General features: G+C 44.1%; 1 protein-coding gene across 8 annotated transcripts in view; it reads left to right on the top strand.

The window, feature by feature from the left end:
* Window positions 1-17,518, top strand: part of SRCIN1 (SRC kinase signaling inhibitor 1) — a 270,653-nt gene extending 253,135 nt beyond the window's left edge. For 6 of the 8 annotated variants that reach the window (XM_081166037.1, XM_081166036.1, XM_081166035.1 and 3 more), the window contains 3 exons: window positions 1,659-2,903; window positions 10,438-10,578; window positions 16,602-17,518. In XM_081166037.1, the coding sequence (XP_081022163.1) occupies window positions 1,659-2,903; window positions 10,438-10,578; window positions 16,602-16,736 (1,521 nt within the window). In that variant the 3' untranslated portion in view covers window positions 16,737-17,518. The remainder of the gene's footprint in view (window positions 1-1,658; window positions 2,904-10,437; window positions 10,579-16,601) is intronic. The other 2 variants (XM_081166042.1, XM_081166041.1) reach the window with 1 other exon arrangement.
* Window positions 17,519-18,040: the final 522 nt, after the last annotated feature.

Here is an 18,040-nt window from a genome sequence, read left to right as displayed (position 1 = left end):
GGCCAGAACTCAGGGATGATGGGAGTTGTAGTCCAACAACATCTGGGGATGCACAGGTTGAGAACCGCTGGTGTAGAATGGGATACCGTTGAGAATTTGCTGATTTCTCTCAAACTGTCTCAGTGGTGCTCCGGGAGGGGGGGGGGGTAGGAAACTGGAGGCAGCGATGCCTCTGAACGCCTGTCTCTGGAAACCACAGGAGGGAGGGGAGAGTGGTGTTGCGCATGAATCCTGCTTTTGGGTTTCCCACAGGCATCTGGTTGGCCCCTGTGTGAACAGGATGCTGGACTAGATGGGCCATTGGCTCTTCTTATGCCACACCCTCCTCTAGCACAGGACCTTGTGCTTCCCTCCCCACCACCTCAGGCACCTTCAGGAGCTGCAAGAAGTAGAGACCAAATGTTAGGTGAGCTGAAGTGGCAGCCGATAAAATTACATTGACATGGACTGACAGATGGGTGTGGCTCATGCTCTGGGATCCCGTGGGGGAGGACATGTATCTGCAGTTCACACTGGCTGTTGTCCTAGGAGATTTTTATTTATCTTTCCCCCTCACTGTTTGTAGCGTGACTGTTGTGCTTGAGCCCTCTGCTCTACAGATAACTTTCCTGGGGTGTGTGCCTGCTCTCTGCTTGTGGTAAGCTGTGGGTTGGATTCTGCGGGCAAAAGTGCTTGTGGGGAGTTGGATTTGCTTTATGTGCAAGGGGTTAGGATACTTGGCTTCTTCATTGCTTCTTACTTTATCTCATTTCTGTAGACACACCTACTACTTAAGGTTACCAGATTTCCCCCCCAATGAATCTGGGGACATTTTTCAACTTCCTACTAAAGAGATGGATTTTGTCAGGGGACTGATTTGCAAATCCAGCGACTGTCCCCGGGAAACAGGGACATCTGGTAACCTTATACTACATTGCACTACCAGCTTCCTAGGAATCATATTTTTGCAAGAGAAAATAGAGATCCGCAACAGATATTTCTATCTATCATCTATCTATCTATCTATCTATCTATCTATCTATCTATCTATCTATCATCTATCTATCATCTATCTATCTATCTATCTATCTATCATCTATCATCTATAAACTACAGTTTCCAGGCATATTTGGGAGAAGCAATCACAGTTAACCTGGAATGATGTTGCATTGTAAATTAGCCATTTGGCTTTGCCTATAAACTATACCTTGAGATGACTGACAGGGTTTTCTTGTTTGGTAGACATCAAGATTGGCCTTATCACTAAGGCAAGCTGTGGATAACTATCCACAGATATCAAATTTTGGAATGGTGTTTTGCCAAATATCCTTCATTTGGGTCCAACTTCAACAGATCTTGTGGAGGAAATACTTCCACATTGGTGCCTGAAACGTCTGTGATGTTCAGACTAGTTCTTGTGGTGGACCAGTTTTCTCCAATGTGCTGCCCTCCAGATGTCTTGGACTGCAACTCCCATCAGCCTTTGCCAGCATGTCTAGTGTTCAGGGGTGATGGGAATTGCACTGCAAAACAAGAGAGTAGCCCAGATGTCCAAACAGGTTGATCCAGGCCCACTATTAAGAACTCATTCGAATATTGAGCCGAGAAGACGGTTGTTAGCTTTTTTTCATCCAGCAAACTCTCCCGCCTCAATAATTCTTGTCTGAATTTCCCCTTAGGAGTCAGGACTCTCAAAACCTCCATCTGGTTACAATTCCCACCTCCCTCATATTGCCATTTCTGAGTGGGTGTCCAGCTTGACATTTCCTGAATCTCAGCCAGAAGCTGATAAGGGGATATTCAACCCTCGGACTCGTGATCACCAATGCATCAGAGGACAGACAGGAGTCATTGGACGGACTGTGGTGGAAACGAGGGAGAGCCCAGAGGTCTTGTTGGGAAAGCTGAAAAAGGATGAAAAGAAGCTGAAAGGAGGCCTGTCCAATAAGGCCTCAACATGCACTCATTCTCTGCCAGCTAAAGTGAAATCTCGTAGATATCTGCCTGGAACTGGTCTTATTTGTGACACTGATCATGGGGGAGAAGGAGGCTTGGTAGCATTTGAAAAAACAAAAACTTCACCGGAAGATGAAATTGTTCAACTTGGAGGAGAAGATGCTATATTTGTGAAAGTTTGGGGCAAGCAAGCAAGTAGTCTACAGACAACCGTCCAAGGGATTGGGGCTCATTCAAAAGGAAATGAAGCACCTGTTGTCACACTTGACTATAAGACATTTTCTTCACCAGCAGAAGGAGGTGACGTGTTCATAGGGTTGGATAAGAGAAGCAACACTGCAGAATCAAAAAACGAAGAAGCCGATCAGAACACAGAAGATGTTCCATTAGTTTTGAAAGGCCCTGATGCTGCTATTGTACCAATGCAGAGAGGTCATGTGACAGAAGCTTCAGAAATGTATTTTCCCTTGCAGCATCCAGAATCCCCTGGGAATAAAGAAGTCATTGGGTTTGACGCAGCATCCCTGGCTCCTGTTGGTGCCAGCACAGGCAAGGACGAGATAGACACAGGTTTAGAAGACAAGCAAAAGGAAAGCACTTCTCTTGATGACATGACTGTAAGAAGCCGAGAGATTTGCAAAGACACTTACCAAAGGCTGGACAACCTGGAAGAGACCATCAGAGAACTCGAAATGACTATCAGTGAAATTAGCTGCCAGGCATCTACTGAGCTTATATTTGCTCAAAATCACATTGGGCCTCTGGGCTCAGAAAATGGCAAAAATGGAGAATGGAAGGTGGGCACGCATGTGCCCGAATGTAGCCATGCTGGTTCAGTCGTTGTGCAGCCTGACTGCCATGATTTAAAACAGTATGAAGCAAGCAACAGCACACCCAAGACTTCTCCAACCAGCGCTAAGCCTCCTTTGCTGCCCAAACCTCGGTTCCTGTCGAACGACGACCCACAGGTTCATTTGTTTTAAACATTCCTCTTGTTCTGCTGTACCTCTAGATTTCTCCCTGAAAGTCTTCTCTCCTGTCTGTCCTCTCAAGATTCGACCTGCTCTTAAGAGACAAGGTGTGAACCATCTTAGGTCTCTGCAAAATTGTAGATTTAAGTGGAATTTCAAGTCCAGTCTCTCTAGGAATCCAAATGAGATGCCTGCCACTTGTTTGAGCTACTCTTTCTTTCTGGCTATGGAAATGGCATGTCTTAGTCTGATTATTCACTGTTACTTTCTTCATTCTGTTCATGCTAGTTTATTCTTCTTCCTCACCACTGGCACCGAATCTGTCTCTTAAATGTAGGGAAGGCTGTCTCTTAACAGGAACGAAAGTGCAGCACCCTCTTTGCATTTCTCTTTGAGCCATGTGAACCACAAATGCAAACTAGCCGCACAAAGCCTGGTTGTTGAACTGTCATTGCTGCCTCCCAGCCAAGAAACCTTGGGGGGGGGGGGAGTGGCTTTTTTTTGTAAAGGGGTTTCCCGCAGTGGTTCAACAATCAACCTCTCTTCCCATGGAACTCAGGAAATCGTAGCTCTGTGAGGGGAATAAGGGTCTCCTAACAACTCTGAGCACTATTTATTTATTATTTATTTATTCATTACACTTATATACCACCTTTATCTTCCAAGGATCTCAAGGTGGTGTACATAGTTCTCCTCCTTCTCATTTCATCTTCAGAACAACCCTGTGAGGTAGGTTAGGCTAAGAAGTAGTGACTTGGCCAAGGTCACCCAGTGAGCTTCATGGCTGAGTTGGGATTCGAACCGTGTGCTCCCAGGTCCAACACTCTAACCATTATGCCACACTGGCTCTCTCTCTCCTTTCACAAACTGCAGTACCCAGCATGCTTTGGGGGGAGTGATCGCTTTTGAAAGTGGCATGATACTGCTTTAAAGGTACAGTACAAATGGGGCCTCTGGTTAGATTCTTTTTGGTGACTTACGTTTAACCATGAGGCCCTGGAGCAATTCACACCCTTGTTAAGTTTCTTTCGTACTGTCATAATGGGCAAATGAGAACCGAGGTTGTTAATTTGGCGAGCGCCTCCCAAAACTCTTAGCAGCAGTTTCAAAAGCAGAACTCGCAGGAGATGCTTGGCAGCCAGAGTTTAACCTCAGTCTCTTCTAGCCTCAAATTTTTCCAGGAGAAGGATGTTGCCCAGGCAATAAGTAAAAGATGCCCATATCAAACTTAAAAAGAAGCAAAATCTGCATAAGATGACATTTTGGCAGCTCTGGTATGATCAGCAAGGCTTCCTTGGAAGATCAACCAGGGATATAACGGGAAGACAATCTGCTAGATATCCCATTCCCAAATTATTTAGGATTTTATACAGCAGCAATAATGTATTGAAAACGGCTAGGCAGCTGATAGGCCTTGTGACTGTCCTCTCTTCAGCTATTAGTTGACATGCTGTGACATCATGAACTGCTCATGAACATCCGAACTGCTTAGAGGGGGAAAGTTTGGTCATAAGATGTTTGCAGTCCCGTTCCCCTTGTGATGAAAAAAAAAGGGGGGGCTTGTTGAGCTGTGTGAAGGGCTGTGATGCACAGAGTGGCAGAGGAGAGAGGCTGTGTACTTTAATAAGCAACAACCCATGATTAGCAGAGCAAAGTCTGGCAGTACTGGAGGTGCAGGCAAAGTGAGACTATAGGGATCCAGGGGGTGGAATCTGGAAAAGGCGCAAGTCTGGAGAAGGAGTTTGTAGGAGGCTAGGGATATGCCTAGATGATCAGAGGAAGAAGATATTCATCCAGGCATGGGGATTAGAGTAGCAGAAGGCCAAGAGGTGATAACTGAAAAAAGAGAGGAAATATTTGATTGAACAAAAAGCCTGCTCAGATCTTCGGGATTGAGGCTGGCTAAATAATCATGATAGTCTATTGTTGTGCCAGGTGATGTACATTCTTAAAAAGAAAATACTCGGCCAATCTGTCAACACAAGTTACAGAAGGAATAGGGGGAGGGAAAAGAAATTAATCGAAAAAGATACAGATACTTTGACAAGTGCCATGTAATGTAGATGGGCCCTTTAATCAATTGCCAGATGTAAAGACAATTACCAAAATTCAGGAGGGAAAGGTCTCATGAAAGCCTAGCAACACGATGTATGTTATTAAAGAGGCGAAGAAGTCCAGCAGTAAGAGGAAGGAAAAGGAAAAGGTGACCTAAATGCCAGAGACAGAGATAAGTGGCTTGAGTGGTGAAACAACCACCACCAAGAAGAGAGAACAAGGAATTAAAGAAAGTTCAGAAGAAGAAAAGCAGAGGGGAACAATATGAGAAGAAGCAGTTTGTACTGAATGCAAGAGGGAAGAAGCAGACAAATCTTGGTAAAGAGATGATGGCAGCAAGGACCTGATGAGATGATGTTCACAGCAAGAGTGAGTGAAGAACAGATGCAAAGAGGACAAGCGTAAGACATCGGAATATATCTCTCAATATAACAAAAAAGAAGTAGGCTTGCATAGAACATCCTCTGCTTTCAGCAGAATGTGTTTGTTTGAAATCTAATTAGGGGTTGGATTAAGAATCATGGAGATCGCCATCAAAGCGGCAAGATTCTGTGCATCAGCATGTACTACTAGGAACCGGATGATTAAAGTGCCTTACTAACCAAATAGCCTTCAACAATTCACTCTAGTGTTAAGTACGAATGTGCATCAATGCACTCACATATCCTAGCCCTTTGCCATGCTGTTAATTCCAGTGGCCTGGAAACTGTAATTTTGCGTTTCTTTGATTGTAATTTAGTGGCAGGTCCATGATTGTAATAATGAAGATCGATTGGTACTTGTGAACAATTAAAATTCAAGATAACCAAGAGCCTTGGGACTAATAATCACAAATCAAGAGCACAAGCCAGCTGAAGTTAAACGCTTCTAATCCAGTTAATGCAACGGGAGAGACAGCCTGCATGATGCTTAGGTCTCTCCTTCCAGTATTAGTGACTTTAAAAAGCTTAAATTTGACTATATCGTGCCCAGAATACTTTCAAATCATTGCCTTTAGAACAGGGATGGTCAGCCCCCATCCCTCCAGATATTTCTGAATAGCTGAATAGTATACCTGAAGGAGCTTCTCCACCTCCATCATTCTACCCGGACACTGAGGTCCAGCGCCAAGGGTCTTCTGGCGGTTCCCTTGCCATGAGATGCCAAGTTACAGGGAACCAGGCAGAGGGCCTTTTTGGTAGTGGCACCCGCCCTGTGGAACGCCCTCCCACCAGATGTCAAAGAGAAAAATAAATACCAAACTTTTAGAAGACATCTAAAGGCAGCCCTGTTTAGGGAAGCTTTTAATGTTTAATAGGTTATTGTATTTTATTGCCTTGTTGGAAGCCGCCCAGAGTGGCGGGGCGGGGTATAAATAATAAATTATTATTATTATTATTATTATTATTATTATTATTATTATTATTATTATTATTATTATTACAGCTCCAATCAGCCTGGCCAACAGACAGGAATGATGGGAGTTGTAATTCAGCAACATCTGGAGGAATACAAGGCAGCTTCGGAAGCTGTTGGCCAAATCCAGAAAATGTAAAATTTGCATGTGTTAACAGGGCTTTGCGCTACTGGATGTACAAAAGTTTGCTGCCAGGTAACTGCCCTCAAACTTTTGCAGGTGCAAACAGTCTTGAAGGTGGGACCACATATAACTGTCCTGATGCCATAATGAGCACAAATCATCATGAATGTACAATAAAAAGGACATATAGAAGGGCTCCTACAGCCAGACTTTATTGCGCATTACTTCTGCTTTGTTTGTCGGGTGGTTATACAACAACCAGCGTTCATCCTGCATTCATCCCGATTCACTTAGTGGGATGCTTACACATTTTCCTGTTAACCATTCGTTCATCCCACACTTCTCAATGCGTTTCTCCATCACTTTCTAACCTGCAAAAAGTCTGCTTTCTTTTTCTTTTTTTAAGTGGATTAGTTGTGCTAGGCAACAGAGTGCTTTAATCCACTTTAAATCTGCAAGCCTAAAGCTCAGGTATGTGATTGAATAGCTTCCGCAAAATCCCAAAATAGTTGGAGGGTGCCCTTTGTATTGTATTACCCATTATGCAGGGCTGGCCCTGTCTTCCCAGGACATGTGGTGGTACAAACCACATCAAACAATACAAATTCAAAAAACAAAAATACACCACAAACACTCAAAAACAAATCCATCATTCTCAAATCCTCAACTGTCATTACCTTCTTTCTTTGACCTCCTCCTCCTCCCTTTTTTTGTATCCTGGTTGTTAATTGTCGCAGCAAATCCTTTCCATATTTCATAATATTCTGTCATTACATTACCTTAATCTATTTTAATCTTATCTTACTATAAAAAACCTTAAAGCTTAAAACTTAAGTCTTATTTTTACCAACTTCTCATAACCATAATATTCTTACATAATTCTTTAAACATTTTTGCTAAAGCCAAGTAATTTCGTTCCAACATTTTTCTAACATTCATCAATTTTATAAGACAATCCTGGTAATAAAAAACCACAAAAAATAAAAACAATCCAATCTTCATCCAACGTCCCTTCCTCCTGGTCCCGGGTTTTGTCAGTCCTTTTTATCCCATCAATCTAGCGCATTAACCTGGTAATCTTGTATCCGAGGCCCTAAAGTCTCTTCCATGTCCGTTCCACTGCTCTTCTTCATATTTATAGCTGTATTTTCCTTTGTCTCCTGCTCCTTTCACTCGTGGGAACTCCAGCTTAACAATGTTTTTGACCCTTCTCAACAAATCAGCCCCTTTTCCATAGTCCACACTAAACTCCATATGGTATTTAAGAACATGTTTCAAAGTCCCTCCAAAATTAAGAGCCCCCACAACCCCAAACATCTCACGGCCCATTGCCAGACTTGAAAAGTCCAAACATCCCTGCATAGGGGGGGGGGTCTATCCAACCCCCCATTTCCAAACCAGACCAAACTTTATCTTTCCAAATCTGGCTTTTTCCAAGTTCATTTGTCAAATCCAAAAGCTCATGATCCTGCTGGGCCACAGCTCCCTCCATCTCTGGCGCCCCAGATTCAGCAACATCTTCTTCCCTCATCTGTTCTGTCAGGGCACACTCCTGATTTAATTCCTGGGTGGGCTCCATATAATTTCCCACTGCCTGTTCAAAATTTCTGATCGCATCAGTCATCAAGTCCGTCTTCTCATGTAGCTGTTCCAGTAGGGCATTTGTTTTACAGAGAGCACACAACAGAGCTTCTGAATACATTGTCCTGTAAGGTCAGAAGTCTATTCCCACGATTGTAATCAGTAACAGCTGCAAGCTCCCCGGAATTGGTTACAGTTTCACAGTCTCCCTCTAGGGGGAAAACTTCTATTTGTTCTTTCTTTTAAAGGCAAGTCTGACAACAAAGTTTCCTTTTTCAGATATTTTGTCAATATTTGTTCCTTTAAAATACGAAGGGGAACAATGGAATCACTATGTTTCTCTTCTTTTAGCTATCTGTCAAAGACGTTTGTCTCTGGTCAATGAGCTTCAAAAAACGTCAGTCCTGACACCCCGCTCCAGGATCAAGACGGTGGAAAGTTACTTTATTTTGCACTCACTTCTGCAGGTTTAAACAGTCCGAAAAAAATCCCCCCTCTTCTCCTGCTTCCGAAGGGGGTTCAACAATTTTAAATGATGAAAGTTAATCTTTTACAAGCGATTTTCTGAGCTCTAGTTTGCCATGTCTTTGCTTTAATCTATCTACAAAGAAACGGAAGGCTGACTTCCTGTGTAGACCTTCCCGTTTCAGTGCCAAATTGAAGTAAACTTTTAAGTCCAATTTTCCTTTCTGCTCGCAAGTCCTTATTTAAAGTCCAATTGTCCGAGATTTAAGTACTCACGGGTGATTATTTTAGAAGGCAAATTGTCCCAGGAAAAAGGCAGCACTCTCTGGCAACGGCTGTGCGGCTTCACTCCGCGGAAGAAGCAGTAGACTCTCAGCACCGCGCCACTTCCCCCTCTTCACTCCGGAGCCCGTTAGTGGGTTCCTTTGCGGGTTGGGGGGGCGCTAAAGGTGCCCGCCGAGTCCCATGGTCACAGGCTTCATCCGCCTGTGATTTTTGAAAGGGTCCCCGCTTCGCCGTAGCGGAAAAGACCCGTTTCGCGTGGAGCTAGTCCCTCCAGATCAGAGGGAGTCCGCCATTGCCGATGGTGCCACCCTGGAAGTCCCATTCCACTTCCTTCCAGACTTGAACGGCCATATAATAATGTTCTGACACCTCTTATTGGAATCCTTTACTAAAGCTTTGTCTGATATTGGTATTGCTTTGGTATTGCTTTAAATTGTTCGTCATGGACTCTATTGCCCCTTAAATGGTTTTTGGTATATATTTACAACTACTTGGTTCAGGCCTCTAACGTGGGGGTGAGGTGTGGTTAACTGACTTTATTATTAAGCACAGCTGGTCTGTGGGTTGCGACCAGGTTCCCTATATGGATTGCATGTGCTGGGTCAGGCCAAATGTGTGGAGAAATCAGTATGCTAAAAATAAAACCCTTTCCCATTTTCCCATTCTTCCTTTACTTTTGGCTATTCAGCTCTCTGGTTTAGACCCTTCTCTAACCCTTCATCCAGTGCTTTCTGCTCCCTGAACCTCTAATGAATTTCCAGGCTAGCAAAGAAAAGGGGGGCAAGAAGATCAAATGGGTAATTAACCCCCAATTTCTATTGTCCTTTGATTGTGATCGTGTAAGACTGTTGTTCTGTAATTTTGTAGGTCTATAGCAGCAACAAATAATTCTTTTTCTGTCAGGGGAAAGGAGCTCCGTAGCTATGATATATATATTGGGACATGGGTGGCGCTGTGGTCTAAACCACTAGGCCTCTTGAGCTTGCTGATCTGAAGGTGGGCGGTTCGAATCCCCGCGACGGGGTGAGCTCCCATTGCTCTGTCCCAGCTCCTGCCAACCTAGCAGTTTGAAAGCGTGCCAGTGCAAGTAGATAAATAGGTACCGCTGCAGTGGGAAGGTAAATGGCATTTCTGTGCACTCTTGCACTCGTCACGGTCCTTTGTACGCCAGTAGCAGTTTAGTCATGCTTGCTACATGACCCCATAGTTGCCTTTGACTGGACTTAACCATTCAGGGGTCCTTTACCTTTACCTTATATTCGGTGCGAGGATATTTTGCTTGCCTTCAAAAGTTCTTGTGGTTTGTAGCAGAGCTTGGCGACATGTGTACAATATACATTGAGCAGGCTAGATAGCAAGAGAACCCTGGCAAGAGGTAAACAGCCCTTTCATCTCCTCCATAGAAGCAGCACTATGTGTCAAAATTCTCCTGAAGATAGGTTTTTCCTAAGTGGTTGAACGTTTGTGAACGTTCCATGACACCATGGCAGGTCAGCCAATGGGAGTGAAGGGAGATGCGTTTGGCAGCAGTAGCAGAGCTGGTGGCAAGCCCTTAACCTGTTGCCAACTTAAGCCTTGCTCCTTAGCATCTCTCCAAAGTCATCCTTTCCTCTGTTCTCCCTCCAGAGCGGCGGTGGCGTCTCGATCCCTGCCATGAAGATGGTCAATCCTGCATCACGGCTGAAGCAAACCCAGCAAGGCAGCCCCGACAAGAGCAAGCACATAAAGCAACGCATGGAGTACATGCGCATCCAGGGACAACAACAGGTAGTCTATCTGTAGGCAGCCACACCACTCTGTTACGGGAGCACTGGGGTGGGGGCAGATTGAGTTAGGATCCCTTTGTTTTTGCCTTTGAGTGGAGGTGAGTGGTGAGTTGGCTTTGGATTGTTGATCCGGGGTCAGGGGCAGGTATATTTGCATAAACTTGAACACAAATTCCTAATGCCCGTTGGAAGCGATTTTAGAAATTACGGCTGGGAATTTCTGTCAGAAGATGCACCTACTTGTGACATGGCAGTGAATGTAGAGAGAGATGGGGAGCTACTTTCCACAGGCATACGTCAGAAGCTGGAGCCAAACCTGGCAAAAATTGTATGTTGTGAGGTCCAGATAGGACTCCCATCTCCCTCAAACCTAAACCTAAATCCTCTGTCGCTAAAGTTCCATGTTTTTGTTACTTCCTCAAGAATCTCCTGAATTCCAGATAGCACCAACTGGAACCCACCCCCTTGATTTGGTTAAGAATTCCCCTGCCCAGTTATGTCTTTGTAAGGCTAAGTACCTGCTTTGCTTTGTTTGGGGTGGGCAAGTAATTTTTATTTCCTGTGCTGTGCTATCAATATGGCAGTGTTTTGAAAAGAAGAGGGAAAAGGCCTACTTGTGAAGGCGCAACCCAACAAATTGTCAGAGGCCCACTTCCCTGCCAGGAAAGGCAGTGGTATCGGTTGTGTGATGTGATTGAATCCATGTTCACACACACACCCCCACCCAGCATTTCACAACATGTCCATGTGTGTATGCCCCAACTCCTTTCCTGCCCATGGCACACACAGAGAAGTGTTGCATATTTAGCAGAGAAAAGACAAGAGAGGGGAAAGAAGAAGAAGAAAAGTATATCGGATCGCTTGACCATGTTTGAATGGAAACCCAAAGCATCCTGCTATGCAGACATAAAAGTTCTAATGTTTATGTGGGGCTCACGTGCCTTGTTGTCTTCAGCTGTGGGGAGGGAAAGGAGAGCTTCATGCACTTGCAAAGCTGCCCACACCATTGAAGTGAATGGGGCTGTTTTCACGTCCAGTACCTCCACGTTCATGGTAGGAGTTCATAAGAGGCTCCAGATAGGAATACAGGATTCTTGAGAGAATAGGATACAAGACACATCTCTATATTATTAACGGAGTCCTCTTGAAAAGTGGAAGCGGCCCCCTCCAGCCACTCGCAAGCCAAAGCCAAATGCCATTAGGCTTTATTTACCCATCTTGACATCCTTATTAAAAAAACCACCCAGTTGGCACAGTTGGTTACAAGAAGGGTCAGGTTGGTCTCAACAGCTCTGTGGAAGATTTATTGGCTGGAAGTTGATTAAGGAGCAGAATGCTTGAGCAGTTGCAAAAGAAGCACAACAATTACTTTGAGAAATTAGGTTTTTCAGTGTGGCATTAAGATGCTATCTTGGCAAATAATAATAAATTCCTCCCAATAAACACCACGTGCTGTCAAATGTATGCTCATTTTTAAAACATAAGTATAGTTTATATAAATTACTGCTGGATTTTTAAAATAAGATATATATTGACAGAAGTATTGGGATTTTTTCAGAGTAACTGCTTGCCCAAACCGATGAATTGGACCAGAACTCACATATGCTTTTGCAATCGTTATGTGAACCAAATGAACAAAGAAGTTAAGGGGGGTGGAGACATAACAATAACCATTAATTTATTTAAAAATATTTATATACCACTTTTTACATAGTATTCTAAATCAGTGTAGAGCATAATTAAAACAATATCTCACACACCATTTGAATGGCAATGCCCATCAACTTTGGTGAGGGGCTGGCCCCCTCAAATATTTTATTGGGGGGGGGGCAAAGGCACCTCAGCCCCTAGGAGTTGGCTCCCATGCCAGAGCATGGATCACAGCAACCAAGCTGTTTAGGAAAGGCCACAGTGGGCAAACCAGCGGAAACCAGAAGCAGGCACTCCTGAGCACTGAAGTTGCCTGAGACTTTTAATCTCAGGGCTGTGGGTTCGAGCCCCACATTGGGCTAAAGATGAACATCATGGTTCCTTTGAACTCTAAAGTCTGTGATTCTAGGCTTAGATAATTTTTATTATGGTCAAAAACCATCTCACATAACATAATGCAATAAAAACAGTGTTCATAAAGATAAAATATACAATTGAAGCAGATTGCAGCAATAGCTCATGAGTTAAAATTGAGATATACACGTACACCCGTACAGCTGAGATTTGGGCTACCATTAAAAATTGACTTCAGCACTTCCCCAGTAAGCTATTTTATTCTAGAGGATGATCTGTGCCTACAAATCTGGGCGCAGAATCTGGCTATCAGCCAGGTTGCCTTATGATCTTTGCCTAAGAGGAGAGAATTAAGTTTAGACTTGTCTGAAAGATCGGAAAGCCTCTTCAACAAAGGATCAGTGGTGATTCTAGGCTTACAATATACAGTGGTGCCTCGCAAGACGAAAATAATCCGTTCCGCGAGTCTCTTCGTCTAGCGGTTTTTTCGTCTTGCGAAGCAACCCTATTAGCGGATTAGCGCTATTAGCGGTTTAGCGGATTAGCGGCTATTAAAGGCTTAGCGGCTTAGCGGCTAAAAGGCTATTAGCGGCTTAGCGGCTTAGAAAAAAGGGGGGTAAGCAAAAAAAAATTGGAACACTTGCAAGACGTTTTCGTCTTGCGAAGCAAGCCCATAGGGAAATTCGTCTTGCGAAGCAGCTCAAAAACGGAAAACCCTTTCGTCTAGCGGGTTTTCCGTCTTGCGAGGCATTCGTCTTGCGGGGCACCACTGTACTCCATACACACTTGGGAAGCAAGAAACATTTTTTAAAAAAGTTTATAAAAGCTATAATGCTTTAAAACCATTAGAAATGTGAACACACTAGAGAGAAACTCAAAAGTAAAGCACAAGGGCAAGTTGGTTCCCAACCCCCATTTTTCTGCATGCACCACTTTTCAACCAGACTTCAAAATCTGGTTTTCAAAAGATTATTACAACAAGCATCATTTTTTTAAAAAAATGTTGGAATAACATTGAAAGACAGACTGTTTTATTTCTAACTGCTTATACTGTTTGTAGAGCATCAAACCACTTGTTTGATATCTATGTCTTTGCAACTGTCATTATCAGAATTCCTTTGTATTAATGTTGTTGTTGTTGTTATTATTATTCAAAGTCCTTCACACTGTTAAGCACCTTTATGTTCAAATCTATCAGAGGCACATTCCAGTGAAACAGCTCTCTGTCTTGCAACAACAACAGAGTCTTATGGTACCTTAAAGTCCTTGCAGGGCAGTCCTGTTGATGTCTACTCAGAAGCACGTCTCATTGATATCAAAAAGACGCTCTTCCAGGTAACCAGGTACAGGACTGCAGCCTTGCCAATTGCTTGTGACGTAAGCTTTGGTTCACTAGATGCTTCTTGTTTTCCAAAGCTTATGCTGCAATAAATCGCTTACTCTAAAGTGCCATGAGGCTAGGTTGTTTTTATCAGATTCGGCACATGTTTAACTTGTGCCCTGCTGTGTCTCAACTGTAGGTAACTGGCCATTTACTATATCTGTAGTTTACATAAGTAAATACAGGTGTGTGCATTGGGCAGTGGCAGTCCCTTGTTCCCCGTGGAAACCCTTTTCACCATTTCCTGTCCCCACCCCCTGCCCCCTGATATACCCCATGTGCATTTGCATTGGTTGGGGTCTTAATGGTTAGGCCAGTACGGTTCAGCTGGGTTCACACACTTCTGTGTTCTTGTCGACGCTATAACAGTGCGCCCAGTGGCTGGCCAACTTTCTGAGGCCACAAAGCAAGGTAACAACTGCCACTTTTTCATCCCTTAAACCACAACAACATCTCTACCTGTTCCTCTCTCCTTCCCTTTGTTTCTCAAGCCTTGACTTGACCCCCTTCCACACAAATCTCGTTATTCTTCCCTCCCCTTTCACTTCGCGAGCGCATCTGATATGCTAGCCCGTCTCCCAGAATTCCCTGCTGCTCCTGGCTTTTTTATTTTTTTTTATTTTTGTCATGCCAGATCTGTATGACGAATGGCAAAGACCATGAACCCTTTCCCATGTCCTGTCTGCCTGTCTGCAGGGCCCTTTGGTTTTCCTCATTCTGTGGTACATATGCACACACAGAGGACCACCCCCTCCTCCCCACAAGTGTGGGGGGAGTGGATGTCTGGCTGTGAGCATGTCTTCCCACCCTGTGGCTTTCCGGTCTATTTTGAAGCACGCTTTGTGAGCAAAATGGGACTGTCACTGAATAAATGAATAAAATGCAAACCCTACTTCCTGCACAACTCCCTTCCCCCTAAGTCCCTGCATCCTGATACTAACCGCAGTCTGTACCCCCTTTGCCACAAAGCAGAGGTGCTGTTTGCTTAAGTGGTAAGCCATGGAACATTTCTCAGGGTACGCCTTCCCCGATAATATTTTCATGAGCCAGTTGCGCATTTGCTTTGCATCTGCATGCAAGGGCGCTGAAGGACCATGCATGCCTCGTGAAACTAGAGCTGAAGTTGGGTTTGAGATGGCAGGGGCGAGCTGTTGGGAACTTCCTCTGACAAAGTATGCAGTACTTTGCGATTCTTCTTCTGGATCCCCTTTGCATCAAAATGGCAACCAGTGGGAGGTGAGCACACAATTGGCATGACCGGCAGTTTTAGAACCAACAGTTTCCTCCACCGTGGAATGTGCTTGGAGGAGCATACATGAGAGATTGTGGAACCTTCATTCTTGGAGGTCTTTTACAAGCAGGTTGGAGTAATATCCGCTTCAATTAATTGTGATTACCTATATCTGTGAGAATGGAGGATTTCTTAGGGTTACTTCTAGTCATATATCCATCCCTAGAATGGATGGGTGTTAGGCTATGGGTTCCTCCTGCTGCATTGGACTTTAAGCATTAGTTTCCTTATAGTTCATTGGTCTTTGGTTCTTTCACAAAGAGCAACAGGCAGGCAACTAGATTCCTGCCTGTTCCTGCTCACCAATCTTTTGTGCAAAACCCACAAGGATTTTCCAACTTTCATGTGTATTCCTTTGTGGAGGAAAACAGTTATGATGGAGCCATTCCTTCAGGCAGGGACTCTGGGATTCAAGAATTGTCCACTTCTAAAACCTTTTCTTAAAATAACCACAAGGAGAAGAAAGCCCGCTCACTCAGATTGGCTTTAGGCTGTATTTTATTTTCACATGTCTTTCACAATTTGTTCCTTCCCTTTTGCCACCCCAACCCACCCCCATGTCAACTATGAGGGATACATACTTAACAAGATTTATCATTAAAATTGAAAGCTGCCTCCCTTTATCCATCCCAGTCCAAATTTTGGCCTGCTAGTTACGGATGCAGTGTACAACAAAATAGTACCCATAGGTAAACAATAAAACGAATAGATGTTTTGAGGCTACCTCTGATAAACAGCACCTCTGTGGTAAACTGCACTTTGCCCCTACCCTCCCTTCCTCACCCCAGCTAAATGAATATTGTTGTCGTTCTAACATGGTGTCCATGGCCACAAACTAACATTTCAATTCTTGTCCCTTCCCCATCCCCTTCCCCATCTCCCCCTTCCGTTGCCTGCCTACGTATTCATCCCATCTCCCTGCTCTGTCTCTTTTTTGGCCTTCTTTTGTCTCCTCCGCTTCCTCTCGCAATCACGCCTTCCCTTCGTCCAGTAAACCTGTAGAAACCAGCTCATCTTGTGCTCTGTTTTTGTCCAACGGACCTTTTGCCTCAGGCCTGGCCAATGCTGCTTGTTTCTGATAGAAATTTTTCCTAACTTAGTTCCCACTCTTGTCTCTTTCTTTCTTTCTTTCTTTCTTTCTTTCTTTCTTTCTTTCTTTCTTTCTTTCTTTCTTTCTTTCTTTCTTTCTTTCTCTCTATCTCACTTTCTTTTGCACTTTCTTTCTGTCTCGCAATCCTTTGAGAAGAAAATGTTTGGTTCTCCCCCTCCCCCTCCCCACAACCCCAACACACCTTCCTTCTCCTCCCTCCTCCTTCTTCTTTTCCCTGAATCTTGCTTTTCTTTCTAGGCCGCTAGATCAACCAAGGACCCTAACACGATGAATGAGACTTCAAGCCCAGTCTCAGAAAAGCCTACTTCAAGCAGGACCTCCATCCCAGTACTGACTTCCTTTGGGTCACGGAACTCCTCCATTTCATTCTAAAAGCTCCTCTGCCAACTTCTCCTTTGGTTGTTTTCCTAACCTACTACTACTGGGGGACTGGGGAGTGCTTGCTGTCTCTCTTTGTGATTTCCTCCTCCCCAGGTCTCACTGAGGCACCTAGAAAAGTCCCTCCCCTCAGACGTTTTAAAATGTTCCTTCAAAAATGGCCGCCCTGCGGTTCTCATTTCCTCCTACAAAATGGCCAGCCTTGGGACTTGGTTGTTGCTCCCCACAGGGCCGCCTACCAATATCTAGAATGGCCAATTTAGTTTGCTCTCTTGTCTTCTTCCCCCAAATTGCCCAACCTATTTATTCTTTTCCTCCCCTCTTGCTACAATATGGCTGCCCATCTGTTTTCTGTTTCCCCTCAGATCTCCCAACCCCCTTCCTTTGCCCCACTCCCCATCCATCCCAAACTTAACTTTTCTACTCTGGCAACAACTTAGCATTGTTCATGTATAAAGAACAATTAAGAATTATTTTTATTTATATTTTTGCCAGTTGCCACAGCCTGCAAGCAACGACGACACTGCTCAGTGCCAGTCTTCGCTATTCCTTTATGAGGGGGTGGGAGAAAGGGGGCAGAATCACTACAGAGGCTTATAAAAGGGAAGGGGAGCAACCCATTTCTGAAGATGCCTCAGAACCCCATGGACATTTGCTGCTATTCAACTTTCGTTACATTTAAGAAGAGAGAGAAAAAAAGTTGTAATTAATTGATTAACGTGGATCCTTGTAGGTGTGTGCTGAGTCATTCATGAATCAACGGTGTTTTGACTTTGGGGCATGTGTATGCTTCCATTTTGTGGGATTCTGTTGTTTACTTGCTGTATCAAAGACTGTTCTGGAAAGTGGGGCGGAACTTGTGTGTGTGCGTGCGCATCGCAAACCAAAATATCTGTGTGTGGTGTTGTGTATTTTTTTCTTTCTTTCTTCCAAGCCATTGGATTAAATTTGGAAGAAAAGCAAAGACCTGGGGGGGGGGGAGCACTGAATTTTGAGCCTGTAATAAATGCTCCCCCTGCCCCCTCAATCTTCTCAACCATGCAGAAGCAACGTACTGTTAAGAAAGGGGAAAGGAGACTGTTATAAGAAGGGGCACAGAGCCAAAGCAGGGAGCAGAACGATGTTGAGAACAGGGTCCGGAAACAGAAAAGTCCAGCTTCCTATGGAATTAATCAACATAATGTAGCACTTTAAATGTCCGTTAAGTTACTATATATGTGAGATGGGGGGAAAGAGCCCTCAAAACGTGTGGAATACCAAATAGAGGAGGCAGGTTTCAGGGAGACAACGGTGTCAGG

Source organism: Podarcis bocagei (genome assembly GCF_964188305.1).
Source record: "Podarcis bocagei genome assembly, chromosome: 13".
Lineage (NCBI taxonomy): Eukaryota > Metazoa > Chordata > Lepidosauria > Squamata > Lacertidae > Podarcis > Podarcis bocagei.
This window is presented reverse-complemented; position numbering and strand designations above follow the sequence as displayed.